This window comes from Ranitomeya variabilis, chromosome 1 (genome assembly GCF_051348905.1).
Source record: "Ranitomeya variabilis isolate aRanVar5 chromosome 1, aRanVar5.hap1, whole genome shotgun sequence".
NCBI lineage: Eukaryota > Metazoa > Chordata > Amphibia > Anura > Dendrobatidae > Ranitomeya > Ranitomeya variabilis.
In genome coordinates, this window is record NC_135232.1 from 680,113,191 (window position 1) to 680,136,509 (window position 23,319).

The following is a 23,319-nucleotide window of genomic DNA, read 5'->3' on the forward strand; positions in this document are numbered from 1 at the left end:
TCGGAGGGTTTTTCTGTCATCTGGGTTGTTGTGGACCGGTTTAGTAACATGTGTCATCTGGTCCCGTTCAATAAATTACCCTCCACCAAGACTCTAGCTAAGGCATTTGTGAAAGAGATTGTCAGGCTCCATGGGGTTCCCATGGACATTGTTTCTGATAGAGGACCACAGTTTGTGGCTCACTTTTGGCGTGCTTTTTGTAACAGATTAAAGGTTCATTTGTCATTTTCGTCAGGTTATCATCAGGAGTCCAATGGACAGACCGAAAGGAAGAACCAGGACGTTGAGCAGTTTTTGAGATGTTTTGAAGCAGACAATCAGGAGATGTGGTCGGAATATCTACCACTAGCTGAGTTTGCTCTTAATAATCATACGTCTTCCTCGGCTGGGTGTTCTCCTTTTTTTTGCTGTGAAGGGAGGCATACATCTTTTGGTCCATTTTCAAAGATTGGGACAGCGGTGCCTGAGGAGGAGAGTTTTTCTGGAAATTTGGACAGAGTTTGGACCAATGTACGCCATAATCTGAAAGAGGCAAATAGGAGGTCAAATAAATATTTTGACAAGAAAAGAAGGGAGGCGTTGTTTGCAGTTGGGGACATGGTCTGATTGTCCTCTAGGAATCTGCGTTTGAAGATCCCTTCTAAAAAAACTGGGGCCTAAGTTTGCAGGACCCTTCAAAGTGGTTCAGGTTGTCAACTCGGCAGCGATGAGATTAGACATCCCCTAGTCCTGGAGAATTAATTCAGTTTTTCATGTATCTTTACTGACGAAAGTTGACACACCAGATAAGGAGGACTGTTCCTCCAGTTAATGATGACGGCGAGTTTGAGATTTCACGCATTTTAGATTCCAGGTGGCACAGAGGAAGGTTGCAGTATCTCGTGTGCTGGAAGGGTTTCAGTCCCGAGGATAATTCCTGGGTGAAAGCAGAGGACATCTCGGCCTCAAGGCTGATTAAGGCTTTTCACAGGTGATTTCCGAATAAGGCTCGTCCAAGAGGATCTGGAGGATCCTTGTAAAAGGGGAGGTACTGTTAGAATTTGTTTTGTTTTTGACCATCCGCTATCTTGTTTTGGTTTTCTGGCTGCTGGTCTTTTTCCCCTAGTGCTGGGTTGCCTTAGGTCAGGTGATTGTATCACCCTTTATTACCCAGCACCTGCCTCCCATTCCTTGCTGGACAACAGTGTTAATCTGCTAGACTTCTGGCTAGGTGTTTTGATAGCTTTCTGTGTTTGATATTGTGCAGTTCTGGGATCTCTGGTTCTGCTATCTTTAGTTACTGTTTTCAGTTGGTTTCTGCAGCTGTCTCTGTGTTTTCTATTAGGAGGTGACCTGTTTTTATACCCAGTCCTTAGATCTTTCAGGGACCTCCTTACCCCTATCGATAGGTCTTTGCTGACATTAGCATAGTGCAGCGCCCCAGAGTCCTGGTTGCTGCAGTAATGTCATTCTTCCACCAGGAGGAGTGATATTACGTCTGATGGCACTAAAGGAGTTCATCTTTCCAGGTATCACGGCATCACAACACACTTCATACTCCAGGCCATATCACCATGGGGAGCCATGCTCCTAGCTAGTAGGGCACTCCTCACAGAAGGGTAAAACTGGTGGGTTGGTGTTGTGAATTCTGTTCTGGAGCTCCCTCCTGTGGTTGCTAATGGTATTTTTGTGAGTTCTGCCCTTGGGCTCCCTCTGGTGGTTTCGAGTGGAACTGCTGCTCCTTTAGGTAGCTGTAGCAGCTGCCTTCACTAATCGCCTTGCCTGGGTTTGTTATTTAAACCTGCTCTGGGCTTTAGTTCATGCCAGCTGTCAATGTTCTTGGTTGGATTTGGTTCTCTCCTTGGATTTCTCATATGGCCTGTCCTTGTCAGCAAAAGATAAGTTTTTGCTAGTTCTTGTTTGTCCATTTGCTTGGACTGTATTGCTCTGCAAATATGTCTCTTTTTGTCCAGCTTGTCATTATGTAATATTCAGGCTAGCTGGAAGCTCTGGGAAAGCAGATTTGCCCCTCCACACCGTGAGTCGGTGTGGAGTTCATTTTTGTAAACTCTGCGTGGATTTTGTAGTTTTTAATACTGACCGCACAGTATCCTTTTCTCTCTGTCTATCAAGTTTAGTATTGGCCTCCTTTGCTGAAATCTGATTTTATTTCTGTGTACATCATTTCACTCTCCACTCTGTCATGGATCCCAATGGCTGAGGATCGCACTGGACAAGCAAAATAACATAAATAACGGACGAGCTCTAGGGTGATGGAACCTGGGCTGACCGCTGCCCTACTCCTGACAAACACAACTAGAAATAGCCAGGGAGCGTGCCTACGTTGATTCTAGACGCCACGCGCCAGCCTAAGAGCTAACTAGCACTGCAGAGGAAATAAAGACCTAGCTTGCCTCCAGAGGAATGAACCCCAAAAGGTATAGTTGCCCCCCACATGTATTGACGGTGAAATGAGAGGAAGGCACGCACATAGAGATGAAAATAGATTTAGCAAAATGAGGCCCGCTATAACTAGAAAGCAGAATGATACAAAAGGGGTCTGAGCGGTCAGCAAAAAACCCTAATCAAAAACCATCCTGAGATTACAAGAACCCATGTGCCAACTCATGGCACATGGGGAGAACCTCAGCCCACTAGAGCTACCAGCTAGCATAGAGTCATAATTAGCAAGCTGGACAAAAAACCAAACAACTAAAAAACAGAACTTAGCTTATCCTGAGAGATCTGGGAGCAGGTAGTCAGGAACCAAACTGAGCACATCTGAGTACATTGATAGCCGGCAAGGGAATGACAGAAAAGCCAGGCTAAATAGGAAACACCCAGCCTCTGATGGACAGGTGGAAAGCAGAGACCGCAACCCACCAAAGTCACCCAGTACCAGCCGTAACCACCAGAGGGAGCCCAAAAACAGAATCCACAACAGTACCCCCCCCTTGAGGAGGGGTCACCGAACCCTCACGAGAACCCCCAGGGCGATCAGGATGAGCTCTATGGAAGGCGCGGACCAAATCAGTCGCATGAACATCAGAGGCGACCACCCAGGAATTATCCTCCTGACCATAACCCTTCCACTTAACCAAATACTGGAGTTTACGTCTGGAAACACGAGAATCCAAGATCTTCTCAACAACATACTCCAATTCTCCCTCCGCCACGCGCCAGCCTAAGAGCTAACTAGCACTGCAGAGGAAATAAAGACCTAGCTTGCCTCCAGAGGAATGAACCCCAAAAGGTATAGTTGCCCCCCACATGTATTGACGGTGAAATGAGAGGAAGGCACGCACATAGAGATGAAAATAGATTTAGCAAAATGAGGCCCGCTATAACTAGAAAGCAGAATGATACAAAAGGGGTCTGAGTGGTCAGCAAAAAACCCTAATCAAAAACCATCCTGAGATTACAAGAACCCATGTGCCAACTCATGGCACATGGGGAGAACCTCAGCCCACTAGAGCTACCAGCTAGCATAGAGTCATAATTAGCAAGCTGGACAAAAAACCAAACAACTAAAAAACAGAACTTAGCTTATCCTGAGAGATCTGGGAGCAGGTAGTCAGGAACCAAACTGAGCACATCTGAGTACATTGATAGCCGGCAAGGGAATGACAGAAAAGCCAGGCTAAATAGGAAACACCCAGCCTCTGATGGACAGGTGGAAAGCAGAGACCGCAACCCACCAAAGTCACCCAGTACCAGCCGTAACCACCAGAGGGAGCCCAAAAACAGAATCCACAACACCACTCACAGTCAATATTTGTGGGGGGGCTGTCTTTCCTTTTGGGGTTTTCTCTGAGACAAGATAGCTTTCTATTTCCTTCTTTAGGGGTAGCTAGTTCTTAGGCTGTGAAGAGGTGTCTAGGGAGAGTCAGGAACATCCCACGGCTATTACTAGTGTTGTTGTTAGGATTAGGGACTGCGGTCAGTAGAGATACCACCTTCTCAGAGCTCGTTCCATGTTGCGTTTTAGCCACCAGGTCATATCAGTGTGGCCTCTTAACCACCAGGTCATAACAGTACAGCTGGCCCACAATGTGTTAAATGCATCTCAAAAGAGGGAAAAGAAAGTTTTGAGTCATTTTTTTTCCTTAATGTCTGGGTGGTTCAGGATTTTGGTGCTGATATGGAGGTTCAGGGTCTGTCCTTGCGCGTGGATCAACTCGCTGCAAGGGTACAGAGTATCCAAGATTATGTTGTCCAGACTCCGGTATTAGAGCCTAGAATTACTATTCCTGATTTATTTTCTGGGGATAGATCTAAATTTTTGAACTTTAAAAATAATTGCAGATTGTTTTTTGCTCTGAGACCCCGTTCCTCTGGTGACCCCATTCAGCAGGTGAAGATTGTTATTTCTTTGCTGCGTGGCGACCCGCAGGACTGGGCATTCTCCCTTGAGCCAGGAAATCCTGCATTGCTCAATATTGACGCATTTTTTCAAGTGCTCGGATTGCTGTATGACGAGCCTAATTCTGTGGATCAGGCAGAAAAAACTTTGCTGGCTCTGTGTCAGGGTCAGGAAGCAGCAGAAGTATACTGCCAGAAATTTAGAAAGTGGTCTGTGCTCACAAAATGGAATGAGTATGCCCTGGCAGCGATTTTCAGAAAGGGTCTTTCTGAAGCCCTTAAAGATGTTATGGTGGGGTTTCCTACGCCTGCTGGTCTGAATGAGTCAATGTCTTTGGCCATTCAGATTGATCGGCGCTTGCGCGAGCGCAAGGTGGTGCACCATATGGCAGTGTCCTCTGAGCAGAGTCCTGAGCCTATGCAATGTGATAGGATTTTGACTAGAGCAGAAAGGCAGAAATTCAGACGTCAGAATGGCCTGTGTTTTTACTGTGGTGATTCTGCTCATGCTATTTCTGATTGCCCTAAGCGTACTAAGAGGGTCCCTGGGTCTGTTACCATTAGTACTGTACAGCCTAAATTTCTCTTGTCTGTTACCCTGATTTGCTCATTGTCGTCCTTTTCTGTTATGGCATTTGTGGATTCTGGCGCTGCCCTGAACTTAATGAACTTAGAATTTGCCAAGCGCTGTGGTTTTTCCTTGGAGCCTTTGCAGAGCCCTATTCCCTTAAGGGGGATTGATGCTACGCCATTGGCCAAGAATAAACCTCAGTACTGGACACAGTTAACCATGTACATGGCTCCAGCACATCAGGAAAATATTCGCTTTTTGGTGTTGCATAATTTGCATGATGTTGTTGTGCTGGGTTTTCCATGGTTACAGGTACATAATCCAGTGCTGGATTAAAGATCTATGTCTGTAACTGGTTGGGGTTGTCAGGGGATACAGTGATATTCCTTTGATGTCCATTTCCTCGTCCCCTTCTTCTGAAGTTCCTGAGTTTTTGTCGGATTTCCAGGATATATTTGATGAGCCCAAGTCCAGTTCCCTGCCTCCTCATAGGGACTGCGATTGTGCCATTAATTTGATTCCTGGCTGTAAGTTCCCTAAGGGCCGACTTTTCAATCTGTCTGTGCCAGAGCATGCCGCTATGCGGAGTTATGTAAAGGAGTCCTTGGAGAAGGGGCATATTCGCCCGTCTTCGTCACCGTTGGGAGCGGGATTTTTTTTTGTTGCCAAGAAGGATGGCTCCTTGAGACCCTGTATAGATTATTGCCTTCTCAATAAGATCACTGTCAAATTCCAGTACCCTTTACCTTTACTTTCTGATTTGTTTGCTCGGATTAAGGGTGCCAGTTGGTTTACTAAAATCGACCTTCGAGGGGCGTATAATCTCGTGCGTATTAAACAAGGTGATGAATGGAAAACAGCATTTAATACGCCCGAAGGCCATTTTGAATATCTTGTGATGCCATTCGGGCTCTCTAATGCTCCATCGGTATTTCAGTCCTTTATGCATGATATTTTCCGGAATTATCTGGATAAATTCATGATTGTGTATTTGGATGATATTTTGGTTTTCTCCGATGATTGGGAGTCTCATGTGAAGCAGGTTAGGATGGTATTTCAGGTCCTTCGTGCTAATGCGTTGTTTGTGAAGGGGTCTAAGTGCCTCTTTGGAGTTCAGAAGGTTTCTTTTTTGGGTTTCATTTTTTCTCCCTCGGCTATTGAAATGGAACCTGTTAAAGTCCAGGCCATTCATGATTGGACTCAACCTACATCTGTAAAGAGCCTTCAGAAATTTTTGGGCTTTGCCAATTTTTATCGCCGCTTTATTGCTAATTTTTCTAGTGTGGTGAAGCCTCTGACCGATTTGACGAGGAAGGGCGCTGATGTGATGAATTGGTCCTCTGCGGCTGTTGAGGCCTTTCAGGAGCTTAAACGTCGTTTTACTTCTGCCCCTGTGTTGCGTCAGCCAGATGTTTCTCTCCCTTTTCAGGTTGAGGTTGATGCTTCTGAGATTGGGGCAGGGGCCGTTTTGTCTCAGAGAAATTCTGATGGCTCGTTGATGAAACCATGTGCTTTCTTCTCGAGAAAGTTTTCGCCTGCTGAGCGTAATTATGATGTCGGCAATCGGGAGTTGTTGGCTATGAAGTGGGCATTTGAGGAGTGGCGACATTGGCTTGAGGGAGCCAAGCATCGCGTGGTGGTCTTGACTGATCATAAGAATCTGATTTACCTCGAGTCTGCTAAGCGGTTGAATCCTAGACAAGCTCGGTGGTCTCTGTATTTCTCACGTTTTGATTTTGTGGTCTCGTATATTCCGGGATCTAAGAATGTGAAGGCTGATGCCCTTTCTAGGAGTTTTTTGCCTGATTCTCCGGGAGTTCTTGAGCCGGCTGGGATCCTTAAGGAGGGGGTGATTCTTTCTGCCATCTCCCCTGATTTGCGGCGGGTACTTCAGGAGTTTCAGGCTGATAAACCTGACCGCTGTCCAGTGGGGAAACTGTTTGTTCCTGATAGATGGACTAGCAGGGTAATTTCTGAGGTTCATTGTTCGGTGTTGGCTGGTCACCCTGGGATTTTCGGTACCAGAGATTTGGTGGCTAGGTCCTTTTGGTGGCCTTCCTTGTCGCAGGATGTGCGTTCGTTTGTGCAGTCCTGTGGGACCTGTGCTCGGGCTAAGCCTTGCTGTTCCCGTGCCAGTGGGTTGCTTTTGCCTTTGCCTATTTCTGAGAGGCCCTGGACGCATATTTCCATGGATTTTATTTCTGATCTTCCTGTTTCTCAGAAGATGTCTGTCTTCTGGGTGGTTTGTGACCGGTTTTCTAAGATGGTCCATTTGGTACCGTTGCCTAAGTTGCCTTCCTCCTCTGATTTGGTTCCATTATTTTTTCAGCATGTGGTTCGTTTGCATGGTATTCCGGAGAATATTGTGTCTGACAGAGGTTCCCAGTTCGTTTCTAGGTTTTGGCGGTCCTTTTGTGCTAGAATGGGCATTGATTTGTCTTTTTCTTCAGCGTTCCATCCTCAGACAAATGGCCAAACGGAGCGAACCAATCAGACCTTGGAAACCTATTTGAGATGCTTCGTGTCTGCTGATCAGGATGATTGGGTGACCTTTTTGCCGTTGGCCGAGTTTGCCCTTAATAATCGGGCTAGTTCGGCTACCTTGGTTTCGCCTTTCTTTTGTAACTTTGGTTTTCATCCTCGTTTTTCTTCGGGGCAGCTTGAGCCTTCTGACTGTCCTGGTGTGGATTCTGTGGTGGACAGGTTGCAGCAAATTTGGACTCATGTGGTGGACAATTTGACGTTGTCTCAGGAAAAGGCTCAATGTTTTGCTAACCGTCGTCGGTGTGTTGGTCCCCGGCTTCGTGTTGGGGATTTGGTCTGGTTGTCTTCTCGTCATGTTCCTATGAAGGTTTCGTCCCCTAAGTTCAAGCCTCGCCTTATTGGGCCTTATAAGATTTCTGAAATTATCAATCCGGTGTCTTTTCGTTTGGCCCTTCCAGCTTCTTTTTCCATTCATAATGTGTTCCATAGATCCTTGTTGCGGAGATATGTGGTACCTATGGTTCCCTCCGTTGATCCTCCTGCTCCGGTGTTGGTTGAGGGGGAATTAGAATATGTGGTGGAGAAGATTTTGGATTCTCGTTTTTCGAGGCGGAAGCTTCAGTATCTGGTCAAGTGGAAGGGTTATGGCCAGGAGGATAATTCTTGGGTTGTTGCCTCCGATGTTCATGCTGCCGATTTGGTTCGTGCTTTCCATTTGGCTCGTCCTGATCGTCCTGGGAGCTCTGGTGAGGGTTCGGTGACCCCTCCTCAAGGGGGGGTACTGTTGTGAATTCCGTTCTGGAGCTCCCTCCTGTGGTTGCTAATGATATTTTTGTGAGTTCTGCCCTTGGGCTCCCTCTGGTGGTTTCGAGTGGAACTGCTGCTTCTTTAGGTAGCTGTAGCAGCTGCCTTCACTAATCGCCTTGCCTGGGTTTGTTATTTAAACCTGCTCTGGGCTTTAGTTCATGCCAGCTGTCAATGTTCTTGGTTGGATTTGGTTCTCTCCTTGGATTTCTCATATGGCCTGTCCTTGTCAGCAAAAGATAAGTTTTTGCTAGTTCTTGTTTGTCCATTTGCTTGGACTCTATTGCTCTGCAAATATGTCTCTTTTTGTCCAGCTTGTCATTATGTAATATTCAGGCTAGCTGGAAGCTCTGGGAAAGCAGATTGGCCCCTCCACACCGTGAGTCGGTGTGGAGTTCATTTTTGTAAACTCTGCGTGGATTTTGTAGTTTTTAATACTGACCGCACAGTATCCTTTTCTCTCTGTCTATCAAGTTTAGTATTGGCCTCCTTTGCTGAAATCTGATTTCATTTCTGTGTACGTCATTTCCCTCTCCACTCACAGTCAATATTTGTGGGGGGGCTGTCTTTCCTTTTGGGGTTTTCTCTGAGGCAAGATAGCTTTCTATTTCCTTCTTTAGGGGTAGCTAGTTCTTAGGCTGTGAAGAGGTGTCTAGGGAGAGTCAGGAACATCCCACGGCTATTACTAGTGTTGTTGTTAGGATTAGGGACTGCGGTCAGTAGAGATACCACCTTCTCAGAGCTCGTTCCATGTTGCGTTTTAGCCACCAGGTCATATCAGTGTGGCCTCTTAACAACCAGGTCATAACAGGTTGGATAGGAAGTTAGGGAGAAGCTGGCTGGGCTTTGCCCAGGCAACACCTGTCAGGCAGACAGGGGGAAAGGAGGAACATCTGAGCTGCAGACAGAGGGTCCCTGTCAGAGTCCTAGCACGAGATAGAAAGCTACGGAGCTGCGCCTGACCCACGTGCGGCAGTATCCTAAGAAAGGACACAAAGAGAAGTGTATTGTAGAGAGTGAGAAATCAAGTCACAGCACAAGGAGAAAACACCGGGAGGAGTTCTGCCCCGAGACAGGCAGCCTCCTTCTGAGGCGCATAGCCAGTGACCGGAACACCGAGGGAGTAATTGACTCTACGCATTACTTCAGAGACTGGCAGGACAGTCAATTCCAAGTTGGCTGCCCGACCTTAATACCTAAGAAGACACGATGGCAAATTGTTGGGGTCGTGGCATCTCTAGGGTCCCTATAGACAAGCCTCAGGCCATCCCAGTTAAACGGGTTTGTCCTATCCATACCTTCTGGGGGACAGAGAGGAAGAAATAACATCTAGAAGATCTACAAAGGTTGTGAGGACTATCCCGTGGTGCTCAGCAGGGAAGTACTACAACACACAGGCGCTAGTAGGAAGGCTACTGATTTCCACCTGCATAAGAGAGCTCTGGATTTGCCTTCAGACCGGCCAGACTCTGCTTGCCCTGTGATCGGTGCTCTGGGCTGTGGATGCTGAAGTCTTCAGTAAAAGGTAAAGAGATTGCAACCTTGTGTCCTTGTTAATCATTGCGCCATACATAGTCCACCATCACTAGCTACACATCTGGGAAGCCCTGGGGACATACTTCACCTGTTGGAAGGTATACCATCTAGCTGCCACTCCATCACCCCAGCGGACCCCTAAGCAGTGTCGGTCACCCTGACCGAACACCACAGGTGGCGTCACGAACACTAGACAAACTACACCTTTAATTGGATGCCCCTCATAAGGGCCACGGACCGGGTCAGGCCACCGTGACATTCCCAGAACCGAGAAGGACCCGGTGCCGAGTACCCCATTGCCCTACTCTGGGGGCGATCCGCTAGGATCGTCGGTGGGTCTATTCGTAAGGAATGGGTCGCCTGCTCCATTGTAGGGTATCAGCCTAGTCTCAGTGCAGGGTCAGTTTTCCCCCTTCTATCCTAATTCTGTGTTGCAGTTCCGTAACAGGAAGTTATTGCAATCCAGATATACTGCTAGAGATGAGAAAGATCCCCCAAAGGTTAGGAAAGATAGAGAGGGAGATATGCCACCAATACCGAGAACCAGAGCTGAAGTTGTATCCGGTACCTGTGGGAAAGATGACAGCCCGTTGGGACTTATCCTTTGCACCTGCTTGTAAATACTGTACAGACTGCCATTCATAAAGTAAAAGTTTGTTTTTTATGAACCATGTGTCTCCTGGTTTATTTGCTGCCCTGGTTCCAGAAGAAGTATTCCTGGAGTCAGAAGAGGCCTGCTGGCCAGAAGTAAGTGGGAAGCACAACATACACAGCAGCACACCGGGACTGGGACACACCTTGTCTGTAGGATGCTAGAGCAAGTGGGGATCGAAGCTCGCCCATGAATACCACGCTTGGGCATCTTAGATTAACGTTAGAGAATAGATTTTTCTCTGTTTCGTAGGTTCCAATCCTTACAAATGCTAATGCTGAACTGCTGACCAGAGTACTGTCATGCATGGTGGCTTCAGCCTTAGATCTGAAGAGCAAATTATTACTGTCAGAAATTAAAAGTTTGCAATCACTCTGTTAATTCCATCTGCCGAATCGTGACACTATGTAATATGCTCACACTGTCACGATTCCCATTTTGTCCTGTGCAACTGGGCAGTCACGTGACCACATGTATGGTCAAATGCTGACTAGTCTTATCCGGCTCCTTGCAATTCTCTTCTATGAAAAGAAACCAGATGAGCTTAGCTGGCATGTGACTGCACATATGTAAATTGCATACATGTTCAATGTAAAAACAAACTACAACTAAACAACTGTGTGTATCATTAAAGAGTCCATTATTTAGGCCATGGAAGTGACAGAGGATCTGATGACTTACAAGGAGGCTCACCTTCCACTGCCATATTTTTATAGGAGTAACTATTGATGTTATTAATGATTGAAGGTAGTATTTTATTTTAAAGCGAATTAGTCTACAGCTTTTTGCTATGGAATCTGAGAGCAGCATGATGTAGATGTAGAGACCCCGATTCCAATGATGTATCACTTACTGGGCTGCTTAGTGCAGTTTTGATAGAATCCGTGTTTTCTCTGCTGCAGATCCGGCAGCACTGTGTAACCTCACCCCACATCACTGATTGGCAGCTTCCTGTGTACATTGTCATCAAGTTTCCAATTGGTGGTGGAGGCAGAGTTACACAGATTAGCTGGACTACCTGGCACGAGACACCTAGTCCTGTAGTGATAATCTCCTGCTGACAAAACACTGAAATTACAGCACAGAGCCTAATAAGCGACACATCTCTGGAATCAGAATCTCTGCCACTACATTATGCTGCTCTCAGATTAAAAAGAAATAAACCTGCTGACAGATTCCCTTTAAAAGTGCAGGCTATTAAATCTGTCTTTTTTTTTTAAAGGGAATCTCTCAGCACCTTTGACTCTATTTCCCCAAAACCAGTATTACAACCAGATAGCAAACCTAAGTTTCTGACTTTACTGGTTGCAACACTAAGGAAACAAATGTAACAATGCCAAGTGTCCAATGGACATTCTGTTGAAGCTTTGTTGTTCTGATATAGAGCTTCTAATAAATAATAATAATAATAATAAAAATAATAATAATAAATGATTGTTTCCTACAGAAGCCACTTGGGGGAGCTCAAGAAGTTACTGCATACTGTTTATACATTGAGCTCAATGATAACACAGTATGCAGTTAGCTCCTCAGCTCCATCTAGTGGTCAGAATCTTATGTATTAAATTTACGTCAGTGCAGGTTTTCTCTCTCCGGGTTGTTCAGCATTTACATAGTATTTGCTTTATTACCTAGCACATGTTGTTCTAACTGACAAGTTGATGAAAGGTTCCCTTTAAGGCAGGCATGAAACCCCATTATAAATTATACGGTTGTATTAATTCACATTAGCATTATTGGTGGGTTCTGCAGCACATCAATGTATTTTTGCATATGTTATTACCGATCCTCTTTCATTCGGCAGTGGGAGTTCTATGCTATACGTGACAGCTTCATTAGCGTCTGGTAATTATATTGATCTATGTGCTGGTCTGTATTAGTTTATAGTGATTGCGTTACGGAACAATTGGATCACTATTATTATCATTTTGTACACGTATGCCGTTGTCAGCATTGACAGAGCGCCGCTCGTGTTGACGGCATCATTGCTGAAATATGTAGTGAGTTCTTCCATAAATTATTCAATAAGAGCCATTTACATATTGAAAAACCTGCAGACCGAAAAGGCTTCGTTATGTGCAGTGATGTGTCTAATACCGTCCACGGAAAGATAAGATTAACCATAATCTGCATAGAAGTTTACATAGTGATCAATGCTTTGGGAATTTATCACTAGAACTTCAATCAATTTCTATTTTTTTTTTTTTCAACAACTGGTTTTATTTTTTTCTTTAAATCAGGATAGTCCACTTTCAGGCATATCATGGGAGAGTAGCTAGAAGGTATAATGTGTGTATCTTTAAAAGGAAACTGTCAGCAGGTTTTTGCTATTAAATTTAAAAGCAACATGATGTAGGGGCTGAGAGCCTGATTCCAGTGATGTGTCACTTACTGGGCTGCTTGATGAAGCTTTGATACAATCCCTGTTTTACCTGCTGTAGTCAGAATGCTGAGCTGTGTAGAACCCCGCCCACAGCCCTGATTGGCAGCTTCCTGCGTACACTGTCAGCAAGCTGCCAATCAGTGGTGGGGGCGGGATTACACAGATTAGCCTGACTGCTGTGCACGTGCCACCTAGTCCTCTAGTGATATAGTCTCCTGCTGATAAAACACTGATTGTATTGAAACTACCAGAAGATGGTGAGCAAGTGACACATCACTGGAATCAGGATCTCTGTCGCTCTCAGTTTAAATAGCAAAAACCTGCTGACAGATTGCATTTAATGCCCTTTGCAGCACATTTACCATAATGTTGTAAGATTTAGCATATAATGTTGAATATAGATTTAAATATTTGTGGCTTTTTTTTTTGCAAGGTTCATGATTAAAATGCTACAATGTTCGCTAAAATGTGCCATATTTTAGGTGCAAAAAATTGTGAAAAAAGAGCCTATCAGGTGATGTACAGTTAAGAAAAAGTTTCTAAAGACCCAGCATGAACGACTTTTATAAATTTGGTCCATTTTTAGACTATCTAGACTGACGGGACCCATATACATTAGATTCAAGTTGGTCGAGCCTACAGGGAACCAGATGACCATTTAATGGGTATGGGGGTCTCCTGATTCTCACATTATGTGTCAGAAGAGTTGGGGATCTGGCACGTTAAAAGCAAAGATCTGCTCCTTTTATTCTCTGGGGGGTGGTAGCTGCCCTCTAAGGTGTTCGATGGCGGCATTCTCCCCCTCTACTGATTAGAAATACATAAAAGCTTGGTGAAGCGTGTATGTATATTGGGGAGTGAGGTATAATTTTGGCCAATAACATTTAAGTTGTACGGGCCCCTTAAAGGGCGTGTCCCGTGAAGAAATACTATCACTAGCCACAGGGTCCGCACCGAACTGCAGGACAAGGCATTCCTATCCGCATTAGATTGGAGCGGCAGTACAGATGCACGACCACCACTCCAAGCATTCTCTATGGGGATGACGGAAAAAGTCGAGTGCAACGCTCAGCAGACGCAAAGGGAATGAATAGAGCACCGGTTGGACATGCCCTTTCTAAATGGGAATACGTACCCTGTTCTGCCAATTGCTGTGGGTCCCAGGGGTCTTAACCCCATTAATTTATAAGTTGTTCCCTTTCCTATGCACAGGGGATAAGTTATTTTCACTCGTCAAACCCTTTAAGTTTGGAAAGAATCAGTAAATGTTCCCTATATCTCTAGATTGGCCTTATTTACGAGGGCGCAAAAACCCAGCGCAACCGCTAGTGCCCTAACAGTAGAGAGCGCTATTAAGGGGTTTTCCAGGATTAGAAAAATATGGCTGCTTTTATTTTTCAAAACCAGTTTCAAGCCAAACCAGTCTATTGGTTACATCTGACATTGTAGCTCCGCTCCGAAGAAGGGCAGCCAGGCCTTTTTCCTGGACAATCCCTTTAACACAGTAAGGACATTACCATGATGTTTTTCCATTGCCCTACAGAGAAAAAAAATAGAATTACCTCTATATCTGTTGATCGTACCTTTCCAATTCTACCCAATACGTTGCATTGCGGCGTTTGCCAAGGACACTGAGAACAGCGACTGCACAATATTTTATTGTCTGCCACAGTTTACAGCTCCCAATATAGTTAATTGAAAGGAACTTGGCTAGGTTTGATACCATCGATCTGTGTGTGCTGTGAACCAAGTCCAGGAGTTTGTCTGCCGCCCCTTTGTCTGCTCTTTGTTATATTTTTGGACATTTGTGGACATTTCTAAGGCAATGATTACATAATAGCCCACCAGTATGTGTCAAATAACAAATGCCACAAAATCAAACATTAAAAGGAACCTGTCATGTGGAATAATGCGATTGACCTGCAGATATAGGGTTAATCTGTAAGTTAATAGCATTAGAAAGGTGCCCAGATGCAGTGCTGACAGCACGGCTCCCGGGAGCCGATGACTTTCAGCCATGCACACACCCAACACCTGCAGGTTAATAGAGTTATCTGACGTGACAGGTTCCCTTTAAGTAATTATACTGTGACAGGGCATCTTGTAACTTATAGAACTGTATGCATTAATGGTCAATGTTGTTTCAACAATCAATAGTACAAGTGAATATAAGAAACTTTATCTTACTGCTGTCTATTGTTTTATCTCACCCCACAGCTGGATTCACAGCTACACTGCTAAGTGCTGCTCTATGATTGTTTGTTGTCACGGGGGTCCTACTCCGGTACCACACAATCAACAGAGCGAGAGATGAGTGAAAAGATCCAAGAACCTTTGTTTAGGCAAAAATACAAAAGGTCCATATACGATCCACCACACTGAGGATACAATAGTCCAGAACACGAATACAGTTCAATACTAGGATAAAAGGCCAACAGTCCAGCAGACAGAGGATAGCATAGTCCATACACTCTTCTTTCTCTCTGATATGCTCTTCACATCATGGTCCCACACAAGACTGAATTCTCCCCAGCTCCTGTCCTCTCCTTATGTCCAGAAATAGTCAGACAGGTTGGGGTGGTTTTCAGGCCTCCCACACCTGACAAAGGTGCCTGGTGGATTAAGGCACTACAGGCGGTTATTGTTTCAACAAGCAATCATCTACTAAAACTCTTGTGCATGCCCTCATCATCTCCTGCCTCAATTACTGCAACACCCTCCTCTGTGGCCTCCCCACTAACTCTCTTGCACTGCTCCAGTCTGTCCTCAACTCTGCTGCCCGCCTAATCCACCTCTCTCCTCGCTACTCTCCTGCTTCTCCCCTCTGCAAATCCCTCCACTGGCTCCCAATTCCCCAACGAATCCAGTTCAAACTACTAACACTGACCTACAAAGCCATCCACAACCTGTCCCCTCCCTATATCTCTGAACTAATCTCCCACTATCTTCCCTCACGTAATCTTCGATCCTCCCAAGACCTCCTTCTTTCCTCCACACTTATTCGTTCCTCACACAACCGCCTCCAAGATTTCTCCCGAATATCCCCCATCCTCTGGAATTCCACGCCTCAACACGTCCGATTATCCACCACCCTCGGATCCTTCAGACGGAACCTGAAAACCCATCTCTTCAGGAAAGCCTACAGCCTGCAATAACCATTCTGCCGCCTCACCAACCGCCCGAGCTGCCGCCACGTCACCGACCACCCGAGCTGCCGCCATGTCACTGACCACCCGAGCTGCCACCACGTCCCCGACCACCCGAGCTGCCGCCATGTCACTGACCACCCGAGCTCCCGCCACCTCACCGACCACCCTAGCTGCCGCCACAACCACCCGAGCTGCTGCCACGACCACCCGAGCTGCCGCCTCACCACCACCAGTGCTGCAGCACACCAACCTCTTGTCTCTTCCCCACTATCCTGAAGAATGTAAGTCAGCAAGGACAGAGTCCTCTCCCCTCTGTACCAGTCTGTCACTGTAAATTTGTTTACTGTTAACAATATCTATAACTCTGTATGTAACCCCTTTTCACATGTACAGCACCATGGAATTAATGGTGCTATATAAATAAATAATAATAATAATAATATGATGTCCTCTATACTGCTGCTGCTTGTGAATCTGTACTAAACAGGGAAACGAGAGCAGGAATCCCTTGTGTCTTTGTGTGCTGTGTATGTGAGACATCAGGGGAGCTGGGAGCCACCTACTAGCTCAGAGACAACTAAAAATTATAGATAGAGCACGCACAAGGGAAAACTTGAGAAAAATGCAACAGGATACGAGTCATATATTAGCCAGAATTTGTGTTATTCCTTATGTAAACACATCTTATTCTGAAAAATCACCTGAAGTGACAGGTACACTTGATTATGTAATTTTTAGGTTTAGTTTATAGGGTTATCATGGGCTTACCTGTTTCTATGGATGGAGGTGTAAGTGACTCTGGACTGTCATCCTCTGGTTCAGACACCATAACAGTTGGGACTATATCAGAACTTGGTTTTAAACCTGCGTCAGACAGATCATCAATGCTTTCATTAAAGTCATTATCAATAGAAGATTCAGTAAGAGTGATTTTTACTGGAGAAATTTTAGTATTTCTGGGTCCCGTGTCACTATACAGTCCCATACTGTTCCCAGGTTCCTCCATATAAGGTGCAAAAGACAGATCTTCGCTCACTTTGCCACTATGTTTGTCTTTTTGCAGGGTTTTTGAAGTAACCCCATCAGAAAAATCATATCCCGTAGGGCTTGGCTTTTTCTCATCATCGCCTGGAGAATGCTTTGGGTTGCTATCTGGGGATCTGCTGATGTCAATATACTTGTACGCTTCTAATTTATCATCCTCCATTGGATCAGACAATGTTTTGATAACATCTTTGCTTTCAGCTGGTGTCATCCCAATACCTGAATCTGAACTAAACAACCCTCGAAACTGAAAAGCAGGCATTTCTTGAGGAGACTGAGAACCAAGGCTAAGTTGTTCCTCATCGTCCAAGCTGGTGCCAACATCTCCTCTTTTAAGAATCCCGGTGAAGTAGTTGGAGTCTGGCTGAGACATGTAACGCTCATCTGACGTCAGAGAGGTGTAAAAGGCTCCTTCATCATCCATGGGTAATTTCTTGCTGCTTTTATAATCTGAAAGCACAAGATTAAAAGTTAAAAAACTTGTTAAAATATATTAAACAATCTTTTAAGTGAAGGTTCAGTTTTACGCTCACATATTTTATTTTTCCTTAGGTTATACAAAAAGTTATATCATATTTTGGTGTTTTTTCTTTCATATTGATTTTCTTTTCATGCCGATGTGACTTCTATATTTTCAGGTACATTCTATACACTTCTCGCCTCCTCGCTGATTGTATTTGCCTTCTCATCAGTCAGGAGAGAAATGTCTCCTCAAGCCTTTTTTGTTTTTTTCTCTGCTGCTGTGGATGGTTCTTTCCAGTTACTGGGAAATTTGCATTTATCATTGTATTCTGAGAAGCTTAAAAAGGTTGTCTCGTCATCTTAAATTGGTAATACTACAAAATGCTTGTAAAAACAAGCAGCCTTGAAATTCACTTGTTAAAGGGAACCTGTCACCCCCCTCAGGCGTTTGTAACTAAAAGAGCCACCTTGTGCAGCACAAATGCTGCATTCTGATAAGGTGGCTCTTTTAGTAATGATGCCTGCACACGCTGAAATAATCACTTATAAAATGTGTCCCCTCTTACCCTGAAATCGCCAGAGAGGCGGGTCTTTCCTTTCTAATCAGACGCAGCACAGCCATCACTCCAGGCCTGTGCGCGCCGGGCACCGCCTCCTCTTGCTTCATTATCGTCCCCGGCGCCTGCGCTGTAAGTACAAAGGGCAGCGCAACTGCGCACGCCCGGAAAAAAAAAAATTAACGCGCAGGCGCCAGGGACGCACAGCAAGAGGAGGCGGCGCTCGGCGCGCACAGGCCTGGAGTGACAGCTGTGCTGCGTCTGATTAGGAAGGAAAGACCCGCCTCCCTGGCGATTTCAGGGTAAGAGGGGGCACATTTTATAAGTGATTATTTCAGCATGTGCAAGCATCATAACTAAAAGAGCCACCTTGTCAGAATGCAGCATTTGTGCTGCACAAGATGGCTCTTTTAGTTACAAACGCCTGAGGGGGGTGACAGGTTTCCTTTAATTAAAATCCTCTTTGTTCTCAAGAATCTATCACTCATAGCCAATCCCCTAGGAAAGGAGCTCCACAGTTACAAGCCCTTTGTTAGAGAGTTTGTAAGCGCTGTTCTGGGCAAGGTTCAGTGCAAATCTGCTCTTCTGTTGGCTGCAGAGGCAAAGCTGCCTCTGCTTGCAGCATTGGAGAACTGACAGTTCAGGTGTCAAGAGGTTACTGTACCAAAGAGGAGCCAGAGGAACACAATATCTGATTGCTCCTACTCCTGCACTGAAAAGAAGCACTTCACCTTCTTTTTAAATGGTGTAAATGTCTTTTGCCAGTCCAGGGGTTAATTGGATATGTTGCGAACTCTGAGCTGAGCCACGTCTATCCCCTATATAATCTGAGTCATGACTGACACACATCGTCAGAGCTTACTTATGCTGCATGGCTGGGAGGATAGTAGTTGGTGGTTATATGAGAAGGCATTTGGTGGGTTTATCTGTGACTGTTTCTTTGTTTAGTAAGTCTGATAATTCCCTTTCCTTCTCATATTTTGTTTTTTCCCTATCCTCCACTTGCTGTGTACTATGGTGCACAACTATTGACTTCTTCCCTGGGTGGAGGAAGATTACAAGCAGAGGGTAGATTCAGGAGATAAGGCAAAGTACATGGCCCTGGTATCTTCACCTCCAGAAGTAACTCAGGGAACAGGGTGAGCTAGTGCGCCCTCTAGCGTTAGGGACAGGGAAGGAGACCCGGGTCACCCTACAACAGAGTCATAACATCAGGCCAGAGGTGCAGCATGATCAAACAGTAACCCATGTGGAGTTCCTGCTAGCTGTTTTGTATCTCCTGGAGCGATCTACTTCCTACAAGTGTGCGCAATTTACGGCACACCAGCTTTCCACACTAAAACAGTCCTTCCTCTGTAATTGTTAAAGTGGGGTAGCCAGGCATGGAAACTCAAGAGTTATCTCTAAAATAGTCTGTTGTGCTTCTTCAAGTCAATTTGGTGAGATTTGCCTTGTTCAATTGTGACACTGGCTTAAGATCACATAATATCACATCACAGCCAACTTGGGGTGGGTTCAGACAGGGCCATCAGGGCATTACTGCTCTGACTGGCATATGGGGTCCGGTGGGCAGAGGAGGCCCACATCGGGCGATGTCTCATCTGCTCACCGGGCCCCTACTGGCAGGCTAAACCGGGCCCTTAGCTGCGCTGCAGCAGTTTAACGCTATTGACGTGCGGGTGCGGGCACGCGCCCGCACGTCAATAATTAACAGCCACCAGCCAATCGGGGGCTGGCAGCTGACGTCAGCCGCAGTGCGCACGTTGCCGGCGTCTGACGTCAGTATCAGTTGCTGGCAAGTGCGCGCTTCAGCTGAGTGGAGGGAGCTTCGCCCGCCACAGGAGCGTGGCCAGGTAAGAAGAACTTTTTTTTATTATTATTGAGAGCGGCGATCAGGGGGGCCTGGGGCAGAATGTTGGACACATTGGGGGCAGAATGCTGGAGACACTGGGGATAGAATGCTGGAGCACTGGGGGCAGAATGCTGGAGACACTGGGGGTAGAATCCTGGAGACACTGGGGGCAGAATGCTGGACACACAGGGGGCAGGACTGGAGACACTGGGGCAGAATGCTGGACACACTGGGGGCAGGACTGAGACAGATGGGGCAAGAATGGAGATACAGGGCATGATTGGAGACACGAAGCAGAATGAAAGACATGGGGGCAGGATTGGATCATGGGGCAGGATGGATACGATGGAGACAGATGGGGCAGGATGGATACTCATGAGGGCAGGATGGGAGAACATATGGCTGAAGCCAGGAATGAGACACACGGGGACTAGGATGGGGAATATTATTACCATAGGGGCTAATTAAGGGATATTACTGCAGTCATGTATTTATTTTATTTTTTGAGGATACTGTTTTAAATGGGGGGCGGTCCTGTTGCTGTTTAAAGTTACACTATGTCGCCTTTTTTTCTTCATGTGGTGTAATGTAGAAGTTGGGAAAAATTAAGTAATGTGTTCTGCAAGCGGAGCTTGAGATAACTGTGTTATTTCCTGTAGAGACGAGCCCTGGCTGGAAGAAGTGATGGCAGTCTGTGCTGGATGAAAGATGAAAAACAAAGATGAAGGACTTCACCTAGAGACGTCATTGGTGAGTCAGTGTGTTACCTATACACTGACACTATATATATATATCTCCTGTGTATAATGGCACTTGGCAATGGTGGCAATGGTGATAGTATTGTGTTTTTTGTGTTTTTTTATTACTGATCAGTATTGTAGTATTCAGTCACTATGTGGTGGTAATATGTGGTCTGGACATGGTGCGGTGGTATTTGTCCCTTGTATGTGCTATATGGTCACTTTGTGGTGGTAATATGTGGTCTGGTCCTGGTGTTGTGGTATTTGTTCTCTGTATGTGATATTATTCGATCACTGTGGTGGTAATATGGTCTCTGGCCATGGTGCGGTGGTATTTGTTCGTTGTATGTGATATTATTGGTCATTTTAAAAATTGAAAAATAAATAAAAATATACCTAAATTGTATTGCATATTTTAACAAATATTTAATAGGTTACAGTAGAGTAGAGCCCGGCCAAAAGTGTCTACTGTCTTATGGTGGAGGCTTAAAAAATCTTTTGGCCAAATCAAAAGCTGCCGGCTATATGTATGATCTGGTGATGGGAACTGTTAGTGTGTGATAGGTGAGAAGTGGAGTTTTTCCAAGAGAGAGCGGTGGGACTGTGGACAGTTCGAGGAGTGGAGGCGGGGCTGGGGTGGAGCCTGGGCGGAGTCTCAAGGGGGCCCTGAAAATTTTGCCAGTATGGGGCCCCGAAATTTCTAGTGGCAACCCTGGATACAGACGAGCGTTTACGGAGGTTGACGAATCAGAATAATGCATGAAATGGCAAGTAGGTCCTGCTATTTTAAGCCGCTGATCAGAACTGTCCGAACATTTCACCCCCCAGCAAGCAGGAAGCAGAGAGTGGTTGCTTTCAGAAGACAGAATGTGGAACAAACTTTTTAAAGGAGTTGTTTTCTACTGGACAATCATTGCTTAATCCCTTCAGGGCCCCACAGATAGGCTGCAGCTCCTCAATATTCCGTCAAAGTGGTTGGCGGCAGCTGACTGTTGCGTCACATGACCACTGCAGTCAATCTGCTGCTACTAATGACTGAGAGCTTTATGAGATGGCTGTAAGACAAGCTACAAAATATGTTTTGTTTCATGCAGGCCATCCCTTTCTTTGTCTTAGTAGGGCATATGTGCATCATAGAGTGGTCAGAGCATAAAGCTTCTAAAAGCATCTATTGATCTGGCAGCTGTGAGGCAGTGACCGTGTTATATATGAGGGCCCGAAATGTGTCCCCCACGATGTGCTCAGAAGCGTATTAAGGCCGTGGGAGTACATTGCAGTCACAGGCATAGCTGTGATTGCAATGCTTAATAAAAGTGAGTATTGGTCCGGGGCAAGCTATTTGTCCAAGGCAGAGTTAGGAAAACCTGCCACAGGCTTTTATCTTTGAAACAGACTACAGGAAGGTAGTGGGGCGGTCCATTTCCTCCCCCTGCCGGGTTTTCCATGTGGCCTACGGCCACAGGTTCATTGTAATAACCCCTGCAGCAGAGGGTTAAGTGTGTCAGTGGGGAGTTTGCAAGGTGCAGAGCAGACAGCTCTGCAAAAGCTCAGCCTGTGTGAGGAAACACAGAGTCAAGCGGAGCAAACTCCTGTCACCCTGCAGCATAATACGGTGGTGCAGTCACCCCCGGTAACAGGAGGCATTTATGAACTGTCTTGTTTCCCGGCTTTGATCCAGAGGACACCGTGTGTTTTGTTTGTGAGTTTGGACATTAAACCTACGTTTACTTTTGAACTTTCCTGGGTCACTGCCTCATCACTGCACAGTGAGGACACCGCTGCACTATATTTGGTTGGAGAATGCGGGCAGTGTGAATTGAGACATACCCCAACGCCAACTGCATGTCTGTCATTAGGCTTAACACACTGCAACGCAGGCCTGCAGGTAAATAGGAGGAAATCTTGAGGCAGCTGGTCTTCATGCAGCAACCACAGCAACCAATAACCTGTTGCTGCAGCAAATTGCAGCCCTGTGGGAGGCACCTCCAGCGCCGACCCTGGAAATTCGCGAGGCCAGAGACAAAGTTCCCTCCGCTTTGAGGAAACTGAGTCCGGAAGATGACATGGAAGCTTTCCTCACCGTATATGAGCACACGGAAGACTGGGAGAACCTGTCAACTTCCCAGTGGGAAGTGATGGCTCCGTTCCTGAGGGGTGACGTGCTAAAAGCCTACTTTGACCTCAGTTGGGAGGACACCCAGGACTACGCCAAGCTAAAAGGTGAGATCCTTGCCCAACCGGGGGGCATTACCTGTGTGAGAGCCCAACGGGTGTTTTCATGGACTTTTGTGGAGGCCCAGCATGCCGGTCTCAGGTGTTGTGAATTCCGCTCTTGGGCTCCCTCCGGTGGTTGTAAGTGGCACTTTTGCGAGTTCTGCTCTTGGGCTCCCTCCGGTGGTTTTAAGTGGTACTGTGTTATGGACCTGGTGGTTAGGAGCACCCGAAATGACCTGATGGTTAAAACAGAAAACCTGGGACAAGCTCTGAGGAGGTGGTAACTCTACTGACCGCAATCCCTAATCCTATCACACACACTAGAAATAGCCGTGGAGCGTACCTAACTCTCCCTAGACGCCTCTTCACAGCCTAAGAGCTAACTACCCCTAAAGATAGAAATAGCAGCCTACCTTGCCTCAGAGAAATTCCCCAAAGTAAAGGTAGCCCCCCACAAATATTAACTGTGAGTTAAGAGGGAAGTGACAAACACAGGAATGAAACAGATTTTAGCAAAGGAGGCCGAATCT

The 23,319-nt window shown here is 45.9% G+C and overlaps 1 protein-coding gene across 2 annotated transcripts in view; it reads right to left on the reverse strand.

The window, feature by feature from the left end:
- The window catches only part of RTN1 (reticulon 1), a 481,263-nt gene that overhangs the window by 165,892 nt on the left and 292,052 nt on the right, over window positions 1-23,319 (reverse strand). For both annotated transcript variants that reach the window (XM_077265286.1, XM_077265277.1), the window contains one exon: window positions 16,689-17,414. In XM_077265286.1, the coding sequence (XP_077121401.1) occupies window positions 16,689-17,388 (700 nt within the window). In that variant the 5' untranslated portion in view covers window positions 17,389-17,414. The remainder of the gene's footprint in view (window positions 1-16,688; window positions 17,415-23,319) is intronic.